Here is a 21,268-nt window from a genome sequence, read left to right as displayed (position 1 = left end):
CAAAATTATATATTTTAAACAAGTACAAAACTTACAATGTTACTATTTATTTAAATATTTTTTTGAAATTTTTGATTTTGAAAAAACCTAAAAAACGTGATAACTCAAAAAATGGGAGTTATAATTATCGCTAACCTAACTTAACCTAACGGGAATACGTCGAATTACCAAAAACCCTATATACATATATTAGCATAGATTGAACGTATTATAAACGCGAAAGTAACAATGTCTATTTCTCTCTGTTGTTCTTTCACGACCAAACAACTGAACTGAATTTGATGAAATTTGGTACGAAGCAAGCTTGAACTCCAAGGAAAGACATAGGCAGGTATAGATTTTTATGCCTAAAACTGACGACCAACCCCTAAAACGTGAGCGAAGTCGCGGGCGAGAACTATTTCTCATAAAAAATAAAAACTTCATGGATAAATATACATGTGTCTATGGAAGTTTTTTCACTATGAAGTGGTTAATCAAACGGCGATAGTTTTTCATTTAAACTAATTATGATCTATTTAAATGAAATGGCATTTTTAACAATTATATTTTTTTATTCGTTACAATAAATTATAAACCAAATATAAATCTTAAATATAATTCCCACGTTAAACTGGTTCCGGGTTTGGTTGCTTTGTTCTGAAAATAATTAAAGAAAATTTACAATATATATTATAATTATCATTTCATTAATATATTGTAAATCCATGAGGATTTTTTTATTTTCATATCTTATGAAAATAAAAATATATTCGTTCATAAGAATCAATTGAAAAACCTTATAATTTTTTATAAGCCTGATTCGGTGTTCGTACCAAAACCTGCTAATAAGATAATAATTTCAAGCCTGGCAGTCTCGATGAGTTTTACTTCAAACAAAATATGCATAGATCCCGTTACCTATTATTGAGCATGTCTTGGATTTCATCGAAGGTTTTCCCTTTAGTCTCCGGCAACAGTGGACTGACGGAGAAAATGAAGCCAAACCCGCAGCACACGGATAATATCCAGAAGGCAGTGTAAATGCCGTAGGACGCCGCCACGTCACGGAAGAACCTGTGATGCAATTTAGAAAAAAACAATGAGATGAGTCTATAAATAATATTCTTCTGCCAATTTTAAAGAATTGCCATCCCTCAGGAGATATTATAATGTCCAAGAATGTTGACAAGCTGAAAATTCCACAGTTATTTTTAACTTTGCTTTTTAATAAATTTAATATTCATGTCAAAAACATGGGTAATTAAGGCAAAATACTCATAGAAGATTATATTAATGATAAAAAAGCGTGGACTTGGTATTTATTGATTTCCAAGCAGGTTGTAGGTGTATACATTTAATTATTCTTTACTGACATACTCCGTAATTAAAATGGTGGAAAAGATTAACTACTGAATTTCTTGCCGATTCTTCTCGCATAGATTTTAGAGCATACATTCCGAACTGGTGGTAGCTTTACATTTATTCTACACTATATTATGACGATTCAAAAGTGCTTTTATTGAATTAATTTAATAGACAGCGTCATGGCAAGTCTTAAAATACACAAATTGTACGTTGGGAGCCCACTTAAAGGCACAAAATACGCGCGTCCTAATAGTGCCTCCTGTGAGTTTTGACCTCGGCTAAGGACGCCATCGACGTCGGGACATGTTTATGTTTCGTAACCCTAAGCATTGACGGGTGAGTGGGATGGTTGGTAATAATGAACTAAATGTGAGTGTGTGTGTTAACAAAAATTCACTGATTATTCTCTTGTTAACACATTTTGTCAGGGCGTCAAATTATAACGACAGCAAAGAGATCTGATGATGTGACTAAATTACTCAAGGTTATAGTATTTTTTATTTGAACGTTATTGAAAGATTATAATAAGCATTTCGAGTTCGACAGACTTCGGTTTTTTTGTTGTGATTTTTTAATGAAACGCTAAAATAATTAAGGTAACAATAAGATCCAGAAATAAGCCTGATTACTGATAAATACCTGGTCCAAATAAAGCCAGCCAGCCAGCACATGAAGGAGGCTATACCGCTGGCGAGACACTTGGTTCTAACGGGAAACATTTCTGCTACCAAGATCCAAGGTACTGGACCAACACCTGTAATGATCATATGGATTTTATGGAAACTTCTATATAAAAAATAATACTTGTTTTGTTTAATACTGACCCTTAAACTATTATCGGTTCTACCAACATAAGCTTTAAGGCATAACGGCATAAGGCATTTGGTATTAAATAGCATTGTTATTTGTTAATAATTCCTTAAAAAAAAGTATCATAGCAATGTTTCGTGGTGACTACACTAGCTGACTTTCGTAATGGTGTTTCCATTATTAATGATATGCTCGTATTTTTTTTTTCTTTTTATTACACAGGGGAAATAAGGGCGCTACACATTATTCCGCATCCGAATATATCCTCATAAGTCGTGATTTAGTTTAAGTCATATAAAAATCACATACATTAAGTTAAACTAAGTTAAAAGTAAATCTCGATTAAATGATGAAGTATTTTTTTATGTTATTATTTCAAGGTAATTTAAAAGTCTAATGAATATATTTAATACAAAAAAAACAGAAACAAAGTTCTTGGTAAGTGACCATTGAGTGCGGTTTTTTTAATTTTTATTCACTGGATAACATAACATTTTTCTTAGAAATGAATTTTATACTTAAGTTTATATAATTTATTTTTGATTATTTTTTTTATCAATGTAATACTTTTCTATAAATTATTATTGATTTTATAATAATTATTGCCTGCATTTCTGGTCTTGAAAAAAGTTCATGCATAACAAGTTCGCCTTTTAAATTCAATTGTATATTTACTTATATTTAAATCTTAGTTCTTATTGTTTTTTTTTTTGCCCATTTCAATCAAAAAAGGAATGAAGATAAACAAACCTTAGATTTACGTTTCCATTTGATTTGCTAATGGCTCAGCCATATTTTGGGCTACCAACTGTTTGTGACTATATATTTTACTTATTACAACACTATTGCACTTAACTACTATATATACTTACTTAGGTTTACTTCCAAAGTTCCGATAGCAGATGTACATCATAATAATTAATCTAGCTCTCGACCAATACGCGTCAATTTGATGTCAAATGTTGTTTATTTGGCATTTGTCTTCTCGTGGTTGGATTGTATATATTATGAAGTATTTTATGTATGTACTTACCGAGAGTAAATAATATCATGTACACAATGAGGCACAATAGAGGCAGGAACGCCCAGGACTCGACGTTGTAGTGGTAATGTGAGTCCAGTAACGCGTAGATACCTATAATTCCCTAAAAAAACAGCTAATTTGGTATAACATGAATAGAATATATACTGTGTACATTAAGAGTGACATACGAGTCAATGTTTTTTATTGTTAAAGTCGTGAGGGGTAAAAGCAAACACGAATACTTTCATGAGTTTATTACGTGTTTAATATTTATCTCGTTTACAGGGGATGAAGGAAAACATCGCGGAGAAAACGTCTGTTGGGAGAAATTTCGTTACACTCGTCCAACAACCCGTTATAGTAGAATAACCTATAATACTTTATGAGAGGAGAAGAGACCGGTGTCCACAGACATTTATGGGTTTTCACTTTTCTTTTACTTGTCCCTTACTGTTTATAATATGTTTACTTTGTTATCTATAATAATTTATTAATTTGGCGCTGTCTGTAACACTTAGTATTGTTTTGTTACAATTGTAAGGGTGAGTGAGCCAGTGTGGTGTATTGTTTATATGAGGAATGATTAACATTTCTTACAGTGTTCATGACTATGGGCAGGGGAATTCACATATATAGAGGAAAATCAAATTTTTTTTACTCATTGTACTGTACCGTACATGTGTTCGAAAGGAAACTTTTAAAATATTGATAAAAAGAAACAATGGTAACATTTCGACCACGAACGCAACTAGTTTTAAATAAATTATCGTTTTAGGTGTATGAGGATTTACCAGAAATATCGTTAGACCAAGCGATGTCGTCCACATGAGAAGCTTCCTTCCAAGTCGATCCACTACTAGAGGTGTAATGAAACTTGTAACAACCTGGTTAAAGAAACGACAATATTATATTAAGAATTTTCAATTGCGCGAAATCATAAATAGTAAATATGCGAAGGGCCAAAAATAAAACCCTGTGAAACTCCGTAAAATGTAATGTCGTCTTTCTGAAAGATTTCGGTCAAGGTATATAATTTTAGATATCATAGTGTGTGAGTGAGAAATACAGGTGTACTTTTTGTCCCTCTCATCGTAAGACTGGACGGTAATCTAACGTGAACAGATCAAGCGGGATGTCTACAGGATGTATGTGTTTTCCGAGGCACGAGAGTGTAGCACTGCTAGAAAGTAAAAACTAATTTCCTGACACAAAAATCTAATTATTTTTTATCGACCTGACGTGGGATTTGAACTCAACTAGACTATCAAGGTATACTGTAATCAGTAAATACTTATAGCATTACAACTTCGTATAATCATTTGAAGATGAATCAAACAATCTTATGAAAATACATATATTGTTTAGATTTCTTAAAAAAGTTTTATAATGACTTGATTTAATTGAATCTTCGATTCTCTTTTTAATTGCCTAATCTTTGACATAAGTCGATGTGAACAAATTTTATATTGTTTCAGCATTAAATTAAAAAGTCAGTACTTAGTAAATCATTTACCTGAACAACTCCCATTATTATGGTTCCATCAGATGGGGACATTTTTGTGCCTACTTTTATAAGAAGTTCTTCCATATAGAAAAGTAAAACATCGATCCCCGACAGTTGCAGTAACATGGCTAGGAAAACGCAAATACCTAAAAAATATATTATTAATAATTTAATTGATTTAATTACAATCTTCTGCGCCGTTGAAACATTTAGTTAAATCTTCAAACGACGATTAAAAAGGTGCATGTGAACATTGCTGGAGGAAAGTATGAAATAAATCATTAACTGGCATATTGTATCACTTTTTGTGATCAGCTTGCTTTCATCAAATTTATGGGTACCATACCATACCACTTTTTAATAAAAATTGTATTTTGTAATCAATAAAATCCTCCGCCATAAATTCATATTTTTTAAATTTATTCTTATAGAATTCATGTTTGTAAAATATCTCGTTATACTAAATAATGGAATAGTGCATAAAGACGGACCTTTTCTTAACGAACGAACCTTAAAAACAAGCTAAAAACATTTTAAAAAAAAAATTACCAAACTTTTTTAATTAAAAAATATTTTAAGTTTTACCCAATGCTTTTAAATTTCCTTTGGTAGCCCACAAGTCTTTCACGCTGGGTTCAACTTTGAACTCCCTCGCGATGATTGCTTGTAACCCTTCCAGTTCTGCTTGAACAGCATCCTTCGATGTCCCTCTTAGTTCTTGTAAAACCTGAGATGCTTCTTCGATTCTACCTGTTAAATTTATAATGTATCTATGATCGTTTTTATAAAAATTGAAGGCGGAGGTGAGACCGTTTGGAATGTAGAGAATCGGTAGTTTTGGTCATTAGATGACGATAGGTTAACATCGTTTTTATAAATTTTAGAGCAAATAGACACGCATAATCTCAATTGATGACCACTGCCCATAGAAATTTGCATTGCATGAAATATTAATCATTTTTAAGGCCGACAAATCGCCGTCTATTACGGGTAGAATTTATGTCCCTAGAGCATGTTAGACTGGTTCACTCGCTTTCACAAACTCAGGACCTAGGTACTTTGTATTGCAGTTGCTTATCAGCAGAATAGTTGATGAGATAGTTGTTATGGGCTTGCAAAAACCAAATATCATACTTGCATGACATCAATATGGCCCTTTTATAAATCCGTTAAATATATTATTATAGTAATCATCAATATTATTTTAGGTTTAGTAAAAGCTAATAAATGTCTCACTGCTTATTCTACCACGCCGATAAACAGCAAACACATTCACATATATCACAGAATACACAAAGGACGTACAGGATTTCTCACCAGGGTTTCTCACTCTTTCAATTGTGATAAATTATAAAAACAAATTTTAGTCTCACCTTTATAAACTGAGAAGAACGGAGTCTCTGGGATGATCCAAGTACATGGGATATAGAACAGTGACAGTATACCGCCAGTAGCTGTGAGGCCCCAGTACGTGGAGAATGGGCCGATGGAATATGCCAGGAGGAATCCAACGTTGATGAAGAGCAAGAACAATGAGCTTAAGGAACCACGAATCTTGTCCTTTAACAGAATATAACTTAGTGAATATCGACGCATAGTTTATGATTGTATGTATTTTGATGATATATCTTTTGAGTGATCATGTTAGTAAACGAGTAAGGTATATTTTGGCAGATAACTAGGAAGAAATCGATTTGACAATGTCAAATCTAAGCGATCGATTACTTACTATTAATACATACTAAAAACATTTCTTTAAAGTATCTGCCAAGCCCAATTTTCATGCATGACATATTCGTTTCCTAGAAACTTGTTGTGTACTTATGGTCTTAAAAACTGGTTTCAATTATAAGTACGTTCATAATGTATTATGTAAATATGCAGATTAGGTAACAATTAAAAGTAATAAAAATAAGGGGACCGAATCGTAAGGTTTTGCTGATATACAAAAAACTACCAGTCGTCGAAAACTGGTTTTATATGAGTCTCTCAATATTAATTATTTATATTTGCCTAAGCAAACGAAATATAACATCAAGCCTCTTCTTTAGTAGCATATGTTTGGTAAATATTTTTGGCAATTTTATATCATAAATAATTCCCATTTTTATATTATTATATTAGTATTTTTATACTTTAGGTCATATATTACAATAAAAATATTTTAATTTAAATGTTTTTGCTTAGAGGATCATTAATTAAACAATGATATGATATGTCTTCTTACAATTGTCGTAAGAGGTAAATGTTTTACTAAATACCCGCAATGATTGTATGTTTGGATGTATAAGAATAACAGATAGTAACTTAACAATATCTTGGTGTATCATAGTTAGATACTTACTTCAGCTATCTCCCCAATATATAATGGCACAGTTGCAAACTGCATGCCAGTCGCACAACCCCACATAATACGAGCGGCGTAAATAGTGGACAAATCAGTTGCCACACCAGCGAGCAACCAGCCGAGGAGTAGAGGAATGTTTGAAACCATGATAATCCATCTTCGCCCGATCCGGTTTAATAGAGGAACTGTGATTAGGGGCCCTGGATTTTTTTTGGAAAAATTAACTTAAACCGTAATTTATTAACACAGTTTATGCTTAATTGTCTATGATTTGCAGATATTTAAGTATAAAACAAAAAATCAATTACAAATAATAAAATGTCTTCAACACTTCAGTTATAATAGGTAGATTTATAGTTTTCATAGCCTCATAGTCACTAACCAAGGTTAGTTACTATTAACACACACACGCACACACACATACATAACACCTAGCTTTCTAGTGCACTGTCAAAAATTACATATTAAATACTTATAATCGAATTCAATGAAGTTTAGACATAGACTATTTTACTACATTTTACTAATATGATATATTCCAAACAGTATTTTAATCAATAGGACCACAAGTCAGAAATGTTTTGGAGTAGAAACGTTAATAGCTACAGAATGAGAAAATGTGCTTACCAAGCAATCCTCCGAGAACTAATAACGATCCTATCCATGATTCCTGCTGTAACGTAGGTTCTCGTGGTAAGGGTGAGTTGTTAGAGCGGAGCTGCGGCAAGGCTGGCGATGTCCATCCCATGGACATCCCAGTACAGAGACTGCCATAGCTGGCTATAAAATAATGATTTATTTAATTATACTCTTCAAGACTGTATATTTCGGGATATAAACCACTCTTAATCGTGAAAAATATGTTCGAGCGATGCTTTGTTGTCGCGTGAAATAAAGACAAAGACGAGTCAAAATAATGATCGTATTCATAATATTAACAAAATAAAGAAGATATCCCTCGAAGACTAATATAGTAATGTAGAATATAAGATATTTTTTTTCTAAAATTGTCTTTGATGGGTTCTATAATCGATCTTTTTAGAATATCAAGATATATTAAAAAACATTATAGATTTTGGAATTAGTTCAACGGCTTGCAACAATATATTAGCAATCATTTATATTTATAATCAAAAGGATTTCATTTCTATCGTTATTACGATCGGATGTAAACTACAGTTCACGTATGAATAAATTAATACCGATGATTAATACTTGATAATGACGGAGTAGTTAATAAAAGTTAAGTGCCTTGTATATTTATTCCTATTTATTCTATATCTTTTGCAGATTACTTCTGAACATTTTTAGGGTTACGTTTCCAAACGGTAAAACGGGACACTATTACTAAGACTCCGCTGTCCGTCCGTCCCTCCGCCCCAGTCCGTCTGTCACCAGGCTGTATCTTATGAACCGTGATAGTTAGACGCTTGATTTTGTTACAAATAATGCGTTTATTTTATTATTTATTGTTATAGCGGCTATAAAACAGGGTCTCACATACACAGACATGATTTTTTTGCCGTTTTTATACTTAATATTGGATTGAACCCTGCGTGCGCAACTTAGACTCGCACTTGTCCGGGTTTTTCTATAATATTTTTTAATAAGGTGTAGTTTCTATAGAACAACAACATTTTTATGACCTGTGTGTGAAGCTAATAAGGCTTTTCGTAAACTTTATTAGTCACAATCGTAATTCAAATCACACAAAAAACAAATTGGGTCATTATATACACTAATTTTGGGAAAAAACACCTTATCATAAAAACGCGAGACCTTCTGTACAATTTCTTCCAAGCAATAATGAAACTTCGTAAGGATTTATGACCTCTTCGCAAAGGACAAGATGCTAAACGTAGAAAAACTTGTTATATGTATGTATAAAATAGTGCGAAAGACTATTTTGTACATGCAGGAGCTACGGAAACACGTAAAATGTGTTGCGGTATCTTTTTTAAACAAACTTGTTGTCCGCGCGGCTTCGTTCACGTTGTAGGGGTTGGGGCATTAGGCATAAAAAAAGTATTCGCCCTAATGTCCTTCCTTGGAATTCAATCTTGCTTCATATCAAATTTGGTTCAGTGGTAGGTCTTGAAAGGCAACAGACAGACAGAGTTACTTTCGCATTTATAATATTAGCGTTGATTTCCACGTATGTTTGTCCGTGTTCGTGCTTTTGGTGTATATTTCTATCTGGCTTCCGGTTTTAAGGAAAACTGAATTACAAATAATAGTTAATAAAAAACGATTTTTAAAAATATTTGCGTTGAATCTCTCTGATCGTAATTTCGTTTAAAATAATTATTCCTGAGATAAAATGAATTAAATATTTTGACTCGTTTGTTAAGTGATTACGATCGCTTTTTTTATGTTTACGTAAAATATTAAATAGTTTATTATAGACATGCAATTTATAACAAATGATTAAGAATTCACTTTTTTACGATGTACGCAATTTTTAAATTATTACATTCTTATTAAATAAAATAATAAAGTTCTTTTTCGTTTTTTTTTATCCGCGTTTTATTTGGATGAATATAATCATTAAATGTTATAATTCTTAGATTGTTTTTCTTTTTACGCCGAGTGTCTACGTATAATTTTTAGATATCAAAGCTATTACAGGTTATTTCGATTAATCAGAGAATAATTGCTTTACTCGGCTGGCAGTAATAAGGGTTGACAAGTTATAATATATAAAACATTTTAGTAAGTATGTTTTTGTCCATATCGTTTCAAAAGTATATTTCGATAAAACTATTTTAATATAAAAATATATATAATATTTAAAAAACAAATAAATAATATTTTTACCTAATGACGCATATAAATATTGACGCCATTTTAATTTGATGTCTTTTAAAAATATATCAAACATCACTCAAAAGTTCACTTAAAACGGAAATCGAACACGAACTTTTTAATAATTTAATCAAACACTAACACTAGACGTGCACTTAGTCAGCCATTGCGATTAAATCTGGACGAGTAATTCTTAGCTTTAAGACCAGTTCCATTCACATTTTTTACTGTATATTTGTAATTGTTTACGAAAAAAATAACGAAAAGTACAAATAGTAACACGAAAAAATAATTGGCAATTAAGATGCTAGAATTAAAAGCCATTAAAATACGAAGAAAAGTTTTTTATATTTAAATTTGTTTCAAATACACAAAACCGCTAAATTTGGAACTGTAAAACTTAGGTAGTATAAAAAACTAGGTAATCGAAGAAAATGTTTGAAAGGATTAAACTGAAGCGATTAGGAATAGATGAAACGATTTTTGTGTTCATGATAATCCATATAGGAATTAAATTTATTTTGTTATCTCCAGTTTTTTGAGGAGTTCAAAAAAAGGGAACATTGAAGCGCAAAATATGTCTTATAAGGTGAGTTTCCCGGGATTAATTTCGATCCTCCATATCCTAAACCAATTGTCAATAGTAGTAGGCTTGGAGTCTACATTGACTGCGGTGTCGGTGCCGAGTGTCTATGAATATAACTCACTTTACTCAGTGTATCTGTCTGAGTATATCATTCATGTAAAGGACATACTGTAGGGGAGCTAAAGCTGAATCTTAAGGAACTCCGGTGTGTATGGAATGAGTGAACGATAGGATGACAAGTCAAAGGTAAGGGCGACATGTAGTCTCGAAGGGTGAGCACGAGCCAGTCTAGCAGTCTTAGTTGGTACAGTTTGTAAATAAGGCCGTTATACAAAACTTTGTTAAATACTTTTACATTGAAGAATAGAGTTTCCATTTTCAAAAAGCGGCTTCAAGTAAAGTCCATAAGAATGTGCTTCGTTATGCAATGCACTTGATATTGGGTCCAAATTGCTACAGTTAGAATGTTATCGGCCTTTTTATCTCGCTCGAAATTACGCATTTGCCATGCATGAGTTGTATGTGGGACTTGCCTACAGCCTGGTGCGCCTTTTCAAGCCGAATTACCCCCTAAAAAACCAGCGGTTCTCACTTCGTCTTTTCGGGATGATCACGGAATCGCCAAACACTGAACCTAAATCGTCCTGCGTTTATAGCCTCATGGCTTTATCGTTCTTCGTCCAACAAGGCTCAAAACTGTTGCAAAAGAGATTTAGGCATTGTTTAGCAATATGTTACAGCGAATATTGGTTAAAGTGCCTGCTCTGTTAGTTCTGGTGGCTTAGCCGAAAGGTGGCCTGAGATTAATCGGCTGTAAGTGTCTATTGCTTGACGGCCATGGCTGGTAAAACTTATATCGATAGTCTTTGAAACTTCTATAGAGTCAATATAGTTAGGAATTTAAAGTCATATGGAAGTGATTAGGGTCTCGCGGCGAGCTCATCCAAGTCTTGTTTCGGCTACATTTGATCGACAGTAACGAATTGCGCCCATCCAGTAGCGAACCCGAGAGTCGAGCGACGTCACTATCTTATCACCTTTGTCTAGTTCTCAAGTAGTGACTGCTGCTTGACATTTTGTAACAAGCAATATATAACAATTTAAAAAATCGTATTCTACAAATCATATCATCATGACGCCATATACAATACAATTTTTTATATTAGTTTAAATAAAGACATTAAATCGGCTTAAAACTTCTTAAGCATGCATGTAATCACGATCGAAATAAATTATTTGAATTATCTATATAACTAAAAGGATCTAATTTTAAGCGAATAATTACAAGTCTAATTGACCTAAGTACTGCGACTGTCCTTGATCTTGAGTGTCGTTTCGCCTTCACATTTAAGTCAGCTTGTTTTAAATTGAAACCTTATATCAATAGCTTTAAAGTTCACTTCAAATTATATTAAAAGTAAAAGTAAGTTACATTCATTTCTCTGGATAATTACTTTATTGGTCTGTTAATGTAAAAACCTTATTGTAATAAAATAAAGTTGATTTTTCTTTATCGTAAGATATATACGGGTATTAGGGACTAAGGTAGATTATTAATGTAAATGATTATGTATTCGATAGTAGATATTTAAGAAATTAATGTTTTATCCGATACTAAATTGAGGACATTGAGCAGTGTATGTAAAGATTTAATATAACAAAGTATAAGACATCTCAAGTCTGTATCGAGGTCTCCAAGGTTTCCGTATTCGCATAATGGCTTTGTGTATTATTCATAAATAATTTATTATAATAAAATTATATCAACACACACTACACTATTATATAAAGGTATGCGTTGTTCGTATGTGACCAGTTATTATAAAAACGAATGAACCAATTTTAATTGCATGATAAAAACATGAATTTTAGGACACGTTGAGTCACCTTAGGATTAATAAACTTTAAACATTACCCGTGTTGCCTTTCAATATAAGAAAAACTTAGATATTTATTATAATATGTACGAAATTATTAATAAATGAATTAAAAATAGTGCAAAGTCCTTGAATTTTTTTTATTTATAAATGTATATTCGGACGGGCAAACGGGATACCTGATGGTTGATACGTAATAAGTAGGTTTTATTTTAAAAAGAAATATCGCTTGGATATTTTTTTTAAATCATAATAGATTATGAGCCTTAAATATTATTTTAATAAAGGAATCTGGTTGAATTTTTTTTATCTGATTGTCTATGGGATCATCTTAATCGCTCTGATTAGTTAACAGTAAACCAGAAGGCTATTTATGAGTAGGGTATAACTAGATATTAATGAGAACGTACTTTTATAGTGTATTAAGACATATACAAGACTAAATAACAATTATTATAATAACATTTGATATAAAATGAGCACTTAATTAATTTAAATTTAAGCAGACTAAGTCACGGGAGTTCCACGTGTTAAAAGACGGTTAGTAACGATGGAGAGCGAAGCAAATTCCATAGAAGCGAGCAACAGCTTAATCGCGATAATAATAGTAATTCTGATTTACAATTAAAATAAATGATAAATTCGTGACCAACGCGACGTAATTAATCAATACTATACAAGTTTTAACATAGTAGTCATTGTATATTTATTCATTTTTTATGAATAAACATATAAAGTACTTGTGTAAATTGTTGTGTTCCGGTTTGAATGGTGATTTCTGAGTAAGGTATTGCTATTGTATTATATATAACGTTGTCTTATGATCGGTGGTCCATTGATATATAAGGAATGGTTAATTTAACTACTTACCAAAAGTTGACTTCCCATTTCAAAATAAAAAAGAGACTTATTTGTAATTTTGGTAAACAAGAATAATGTCGTTAATGTTCTTTCTGCTGCCCGATGATGAAGATGGTTTAAAAAAAAATTATGATAGACAAAATCAGTAAAATTAGAGGTTAGATGCAAGAGGGCACTGTACCTTAATTAAAAACAACAATATGATCTCTTTATTTGCCATTGCCATTGTATCTTGATCACATTGAAAAAATCTTGTATTACAATATCACGTATGGACGTGGTGTTATAGGTTTATTGTAGATGTATATTATGTAGAGCTATATCTCTACATAATATAAAACAGAGTCGCTTCTGTACGTACGCCTTTCTGTCTGTACGCTTAAATCTTTTAAGCTACGCAACAGAATTTAATGCGTTTTTCATCAATAAACAGAATGATTCAAGAGGAAGGTTTACATGCATTTAGAAAAGGCGAGAATTTCAACTTTCCTATAATATGAAAAATTTTGTTGTTATGTTTGTTCTTTATGTTCTAAGTTATATTTTACCCACATGAAGTCAGTACGGATAACTATTAACTATTAATTTGTATACTATAAATCTTCAAATAATATTTAGCAATTTATTGGTTGCAAGCGCCTGCGGTAACTTATCCACACAATATAAACATCTCATAAATACAAAAATGCTCTCAATAAAACCATTTGACATTTAAAAACTGAAAAGATTTTAACTCGGTTCGATGATCGGTAACGCAGTATTTAAAAAAAAAAAGAAGTATTACAAGTTTCAGATACATGATAAAACGTTTTATCGTATTTAAATTAAGAACGTGAATTATTAAAAAAACGTTCAATGTCAAAATCTTCTATCTGCCGCCTTTTCTCTTGAATTGCTGTATATAGGTCAGCTGAAGTCTCGTATCTTCTCAACTGAATACGACCATTTGAATACCATAAGTCATATGATAAAGTCAGGTCTTCAGGAATCAGATTAAGTATTTCTCAATAAATTACATTATTGGAGTATCATTCTAATAGGGGATCGAGATACCTGACAGATTTTTTTTTGTAAACAGGCCAACTGGTGATAAGTGGTCACCACCGCCAATGGCGTTGTAAGATATATTAAACATTCCTTACATCGCCAATGCGCCACCAACCTTGGGAACTAAGTTGTTACGTCCCTCGTGCCTGTAGTTACACTGGCTCACTCACCCTTCAAACCGGAACACAACAATACTGAGTACTGCTGTTTGACGGTAGAATACCTGATGAGTGGGTGGTACATATCCAGACGGGCTTGCACAAAGCCCTACCACCAAGTAGACATCTATGACATTAGAAGAATTTCAAATATAGTTGCCGAACAAAGACTGGTTAAGGTACGTGTAAATCTAATTCTTACATTCTTAAGTAATAATACATATATATATATATATATATATATATATAATCCCATCAGATTATGAGAGAGCTTGCGCACTATAATATGTCCTGTTTTGACTGTTCTCCCTTGTTGGCAACAATGACCAAAATCGGTCACGGCGAAATCACCATCATAGTAACATTTTATATAGTAACAACATTTTTATTAATGGACTTTATAGCCAGCTCACAGTCCACTTTCAATGATTATCGGAAGCTAAATTCAGTTAGTATAATCAAAATGGAAACATATTTTATTCAATTACGCTTTAATAAAAAACAAATTTGCAAGATTAAATACAACATTAGCAATTATTGTTTCGGCGTCCAGAATTAATCGAAAAATTCCGATAAAAAACTTTTCACTCCAAAATAACTTCAACTATAGATAAATAAATATGTATGTTAATAAATAAGGACATTCAATTAATTACTTAAACGTAAGAGTATTTCATAATGTAATTTAGTTAGTTTTGCTCTTCTGCGTTCGTGTGGTTTTGACGAATCTCATACATTGACAATAGTTCGATTAGTTTTTTTATAAGTCTTTTATTAATTACAAAATAACTTTGATAACAAATATAGAGTTAAGTACAGTAGTACTTATTTATTGGTTGATAATAAAATATGTTATACCTACTCTTAATTAAATCTAATAAATAGATACATTTTTATATTAGCAGCCTGTAAATTTCCCACTGCTGGACTAAGGCCTCCTCTCCCTTTGAGGAGAAGGTTTTGGAGCATATTCCACCACGCTGCTCCAATGCGGGTTGGTGAAATACACATGTGACAGAATTTCGTTGAAATTAGACACATGCAGGTTTCCTCACGATGTTTTCCTTTACCGCCGAGCACGAGATGAATAATAAACACAAATTAAGCACATGGAAATTCAGTGCTGCCTGGGTTGGAACCCGAAATCATCGGTTAACATGCACGCGTTCTAACCACTGGGCCATCTCGGCTCTTCAAATAAATAAATAGATACGTTTGTAGATAAATATATAGAATAAATAATTGATTAACATTACAGTAAGTTGGAATAACATTCTATCAGATTATTGTGTGTAATCAAAACCGAAATAAAAATAAAATAAGACATGCGAATTTTAAACCATGATATTCATTTTTTTTTTGTTTTTATTCCGGCTTTATCTCCGAAGTTTAAAAGAGGGTGGGTTTTTGTAGGGGATGACGCGTTTATTGTAACAGGAATCCAATTAGTTGCCGCAACCCACACTGCGGGTGAAAATATTATGCCGGCAAATTTTCCCGCCGACGACGCCATTTTTTTGTTTTCTTTTTTTTTACGTACCTACTATTGGTTGTTGTTTTAAAGCATGTATGTATACAGCCATTATAAGGCCTCGTGCATATGTATTCACATCTGAATCACACGTATAGCATTTTCGTTCATATTCGTATTGTGGTTGTTTCTAATTATTAATTTAAGAGTAATGAATTTTCTGGTTTTGCTTATATTGCTCTTGGTTATATTATAATGGTTTCGCTATGCCTCTCCCCGATCGGTTTGGAATGCACGGGAATAGCACAGTGAAGGGCAAGTCGAGGTAACTACTTATACAATATTTTTATTTGAAATTAAAATATTAAAAACATATCTTTTACTTAGATTTATTATCTTGAAATACTTGAAGCTAAAGCTATCTTGAAGCTAAGATAAGCTTACATTTCTAGATTCTATCTTCAAACTTTAATAATATTATGTAGGCATAGGTACTAATTGTCTATGAACATTGGTGTTTGCTTAAAACACTTTAAATTCATATATTTTATGGTATAGGTCATGGTTGTTTGGCGGTAGATTATCTAATGAGTGGATGGTACCTACCCAAAGGGGCTTGCACAAAGCCCTACCACCAGATAGGAATTATAAAACACCCCGACCAACTTTTTTTTTAACATATCTTAATATCTTGGGATACATTTTTCCTTTATAAATAAGCTATAATTACATATAATATAACGTACATATATTATTGTTAATTTAAATTTAAACTTGTTGAAAAAAATAATTAGGTTCTTAGGAGTTTTTTATTTGAAAACTCGAAGTCTAAATGACATATCTAAAAAGTTAACTTAACAATTCTTCCCATCATTATTCTATTTTTATACAAACCAAGATTTCTTCCCTCCTAATTAAGCAAATAATACATTTAATTTATATCACAGACATATGTTTTCAAATAGAATTAATTATATCTTATTAAGATTATCATCCACTCAACGCGCAGCGAGTATCAGCTTAAGTCAAGTTAAAATATCGCTATCAACTCTCCTTTTTTAATTTAGGTAAAATTAACACTTGTGTAAGCGAGACAAAATATAGATCGATCTGACAGAGGTATTACTAATACAGCCAAATAGAACATTACCTCATTGGACGACAACATTAAAGCTCGCTTCCCAGCAGTACCATCTGTGGAGTCAAACAGATCGTTTGTCGACAGCCATTTCAATCGATTCGATACATTGAACTTTTTTTATATTCGATTCTCGTTCTGGAACGCACCGCAACGAATCCGGATACCGAACCGTCGATTAGTGAGTGCTCTCACAATCGTGTTCCGATTTACGAAAACATACGGTTAAAAAACGAACGAAAAGGAGTTTCTAGGTGGCGAATGAAAAAAGTAAACTCTACGTCCGGAAATCGTTATAGATCGCTTTGATTGCGTTCGTAATTTGTTCATTCGATGTGATTGGAAAAGAGATAGGCATCCTCTTTCGTTTGTACCTTTGGTGTGAATAGTTGATTAATCCTTATTTTATTTAGGTTATTGGAAACAGTATTTATAAACAATTATAAAGAAATATTTAAATGTATGTACATTTTATTTGGTTTTACGAATAAACACCTAATCTTTTCACTGTTCATTAAAATTAATTAAGTATAAAGATACATTTTAACAAAGGTACGGTTAAATTAGTAAAGAACTTTAAACAAAAATGAATAGAAAATATGTTGGATCAGATTCAAATAATTACAGTTAATTAAGAACATTAAATAGATGGGCATCTAAATGATAAATGAAAATACACAGCCACATGTTGTGTGCCAATTCAAATAAAATAACAAAGACTTTATATAAATTAGGCGTATTAGCCTTAGGATTTGTCGGATCACGAAATAGATGACTTTTTGATAAGCAGAAAACGAAGCTGTCTTCGCTCTAATAAAATGATTACTCAACGTCACCCTAAAAGAACAGGAAAAGCATCTTAGCTATCAGTTAGGTATGACATCCAATTTGTGTTCAATTTGAAATCTTAATAAGCCGTCAAAGCGTTCCAGAAATAGTTGACTAACTAATTACGTCCCGTTATAAGGGAGGTTGGCGACAATTGACAAATGTGCTCTGCGACGGGCGATACATACAATTAGTCGCGGAATGTTTCCGAACGAAGCGATCTTGTCACCGCCCTGTCACTGTCAAACTTTGGCGGGAAAATAAGCTTTGAGCAAACAATATAAAGGCTAGTTTCCCTCCGTAATTACTTCCAAATTGAGTGTTTGCTTTGTGAGGGGGGTCTATTTGAGAGGCCTTTGTGTGACGGAGATAAATCATGTGGCCTGTCAGGTCTGCTTGGGAGTGTGACAAATTGCCTGAGCGCCACCTAGCGGTAAGGCGGAGAACGATTTCCTATCAGCGTTTCATTATGCGTGATTGTCGTTAGGTTGTTAAATATTCAAATTAATTAGAAAACTAATGACTCTTTTTTGTTTTTTAACTTCAAACTAATTTACGGCTGATTTTAAAATTTCTATTAAAAATGTTAATATGTTAAATTTTCCATTATATTAGTTACTCTTATTTTAAAGCAGTTTACATGTAACAATAAAAAAATTATTAAACCCAACACATTGCAACATTGTTCAAATGATCCTTATAAATACATCGCGATCCATTAATTTTTACGAGCTTCAATTTCAGTTTCAAAAGACAACATTGCTGCAATAAACATTTCTCAAATTAATTAGCTCATATCCATCCAGAAACGTCCAATTACCTTTGCAAGTCTCTGAAAAAAAAAGTCAAAGAGATTTGTTAAATACAAATTGGTTATTAAGATTCTTGGCTCGCTCTTGACAATCTTTTACGATTGCGACTTAAGGAATTTTAATTTGAGCTTTTATGTATCAATTTAAATGATACCCTGAAGTCGAGTTAAGAGTCAAAATGTAATTGTTTACTTTCTAAATTATAAAACGAATTTAGTTCTTAAACAATATTTTATTTAAAATAAAAAAATTGTTATACATCAACGATAATAAAGTCGGTTTTCGTTTACGATTTTTCAACCAATCAAATCTCCCTAGATGAGCTAAAGATATTGGTTCGCCGACTTTCGCAACTAGTCGATTTCTAACCACGTTCTTCAAGACACCGACCCACCTAGCTGGAAGACGACTGCACTTGCTGATCCGCGGTCTCCACACTGGAGCTCATTTGCTCGAACAGCAATCCTTGGTGATCAGCTACCACTTGCCGCTACAGTCTGCTAATTCTTCAAGCCATGTTGGTAGCTCCAGGTCTTCTCCAGATAATCCGATTTCTGATTTTATCCTTCAAAGATATTCTAAGCATAGCGAGTTACATGGCACGCTGAGCGATCTTGAATTTGTGAACAGATGTTGCATTTAGTGTCCACAATTAATAAATATAATATTCCGATTATTGGACCATAAGTTTGTTAGACTATTGAGAGAAGGTTGACCAGTAGCTTAAGAATGACCAGTGCTAATAGGTGCGCATAATGTAACATGTATTTTTTATTTGTGAAACGTTTGCGCGTGATGATAGCACAATTTTTAATCTCATGAATGAAGATGCAATATCATCATCAAATTATAACCTTTAAAAATACAAACTTCAATGTACACTTATCTGGGGTCACGGCAGTGTACCCACCTTGTCTCGTATAGCCAATACATCCTTGTCTTGAAGCCAATCAGGGTAATTTCGAGACCCTGTAACTTCGTTGTGGACAAAAGTAGAAGCCAGAATTTTCAGTAATTAAAAGGACATATTATTATTAGTTCTATTCAAAAATGATGTAATGATAGTTGTCGTCCGCGACTTCGCTCACATTTTAGGGATTTTCAGGTCAGGTCAATTATAAAAAAGCCTATGACCTTCCTTGGAGTTCAAGCTGACTTAATACCAAAATTTCATCAAAATCGTTTCAGTGGCTTGGCGGTAAAAGAGCAACAGACAGACAGAGTTACTGTCGCATTTATAATATCAATTTAGATTTAAAACAAATAGTCAACGATTCCAGTAACTAAATATAATAACATTTATTAAACTGTCAGAATCAATCTCAAATTCATTTATTTAATATAGAAGCATTACACTTACTTATTGATAGTCAAATTAAACACTACCTTGCGTGTACCAGTACGGAAAGTGTGATGTGTACTTTTGAGTTTTTATATCTATATATGCTTATAAATGGGAAAACTGTATGTATTCATTTCTTATTGAAATAACTAAATAACCAATATATGTACAACTTATAATAGAATATGTAGCTCGTTTCGGAACACTTTTTTCGTACATAATATTATTACACAAGAAGCTACGATTTGCTGATTCACTTGATTTAAAATAAGACTATTGACGTGACATTTGTGGGTTTTAATTTTTTGTATATGATCACATTATTTACTAAATATATAATTTACTATCCGTGACTAATGATCGAACGCGAAACTCATAACAGGCACTTAAAAATGAAGTACCTTAATGAATCCTGGTAGAATTTTAATTGGGGACGCCCGATTCGACTGCACCTTTTTTTCGTATCAAACTTTTTAATTAATCCGTCCACTGAAACGAGTGGACTTCAGTTCTACGCCAGACGTGTTTATTAATGATTTAAATTTTGTTTGGGGATATTTTTTATTCCTTTTATCCGATCGGTGTCTTAATTAAACAGTATAGCATCGGATTATTAATTGATTGTTTTATACAACCATGGCAACGTGGCTTCGTCTGTAATCTTTTTTTTTATAAGTAGATATAGAATGCTTTAAAAAGTCTGTTCTCTTCATATTGAGATTTTAATTGAATCAAATTACGGATTTGACTCCGGAGAATAATCATGGATTTTTATAAGCTTAGTTTCTACTTATTACAAGTATATTAGGTATTTATGTAAACTATATAATTAATTGTTGGCACGCGTCTGGGTAGGTACCTACCCTATTATACCGCCAAACAGCAATACTTAAGTCTGTTGTATTCCATATTGAAGGATGAGTGTGTCAGAGTAATTACAGGCATAAGGCATATGAGTGGTTTATATTTATTACAATATCAATGTCTATGGATATCGTAAAAATATGTATAATATCATTTTCGGCGGTGAAAATCATCCTTCTGAGGAAATACATATGTAGCGGATAACATTCTAACACAATGAGAAAATAATATTAACTATGAAAAGTCTTGATTCTACTAAAGGCGCTTATTTTAAGGAAGATTTAAGCCTGCCATTTCGTCGCTCCATCGCCGATCGTTGCATGTTTTCCTTCACTGCCGAGCACATGATGAATTATAAACAAAAATTAAGCATTTGGAAATTCATGGAGCCTCGGTTTGAGATTAACGTAATCTCTAGAAACATTTTTTATAATATTCGATAAAATA

At 32.3% G+C, this 21,268-nt stretch overlaps 1 protein-coding gene across 1 annotated transcript; it reads right to left on the bottom strand.

The window, feature by feature from the left end:
* Positions 1-539: 539 nt before the first annotated feature.
* Positions 540-9,997, bottom strand: LOC113402684 (facilitated trehalose transporter Tret1-like). The gene is made up of 11 exons (XM_026642992.2): positions 9,850-9,997; positions 7,660-7,812; positions 7,030-7,232; positions 6,059-6,245; positions 5,271-5,435; positions 4,695-4,831; positions 3,973-4,065; positions 3,191-3,302; positions 1,987-2,101; positions 901-1,056; positions 540-639 (listed from the first exon to the last, which is right to left on the bottom strand). Exons 1-11 carry the CDS (start codon positions 9,911-9,913, stop codon positions 609-611), a joined length of 1,416 nt encoding a protein of 471 aa, XP_026498777.2. The 5' UTR covers positions 9,914-9,997; the 3' UTR covers positions 540-608.
* Between the last annotated feature and the right edge of the window lie 11,271 nt (positions 9,998-21,268).

This window comes from Vanessa tameamea, chromosome 24 (genome assembly GCF_037043105.1).
Source record: "Vanessa tameamea isolate UH-Manoa-2023 chromosome 24, ilVanTame1 primary haplotype, whole genome shotgun sequence".
In the NCBI taxonomy this organism is placed as follows: Eukaryota; Metazoa; Arthropoda; class Insecta; order Lepidoptera; family Nymphalidae; genus Vanessa; species Vanessa tameamea.
This window is presented reverse-complemented; position numbering and strand designations above follow the sequence as displayed.

What these genes read in the sequence shown, in the direction of transcription:
- LOC113402684 (XM_026642992.2), bottom strand. Translation starts at nt 9,913, where the DNA reads ATGTTTGATATATTTTTAAAAGACATCAAATTAAAATGGCGTCAATAT. An exon ending in ATATTTATATGCGTCATTAG is followed by an intron (nt 7,813 to 9,849) that starts GTAAAAATATTA and finishes ATTATTTTATAG; the next exon opens with CCAGCTATGGCAGTCTCTGT. An exon ending in TAATAATGGGAGTTGTTCAG is followed by an intron (nt 4,066 to 4,694) that starts GTAAATGATTTA and finishes TTCTTTAACCAG; the next exon opens with GTTGTTACAAGTTTCATTAC.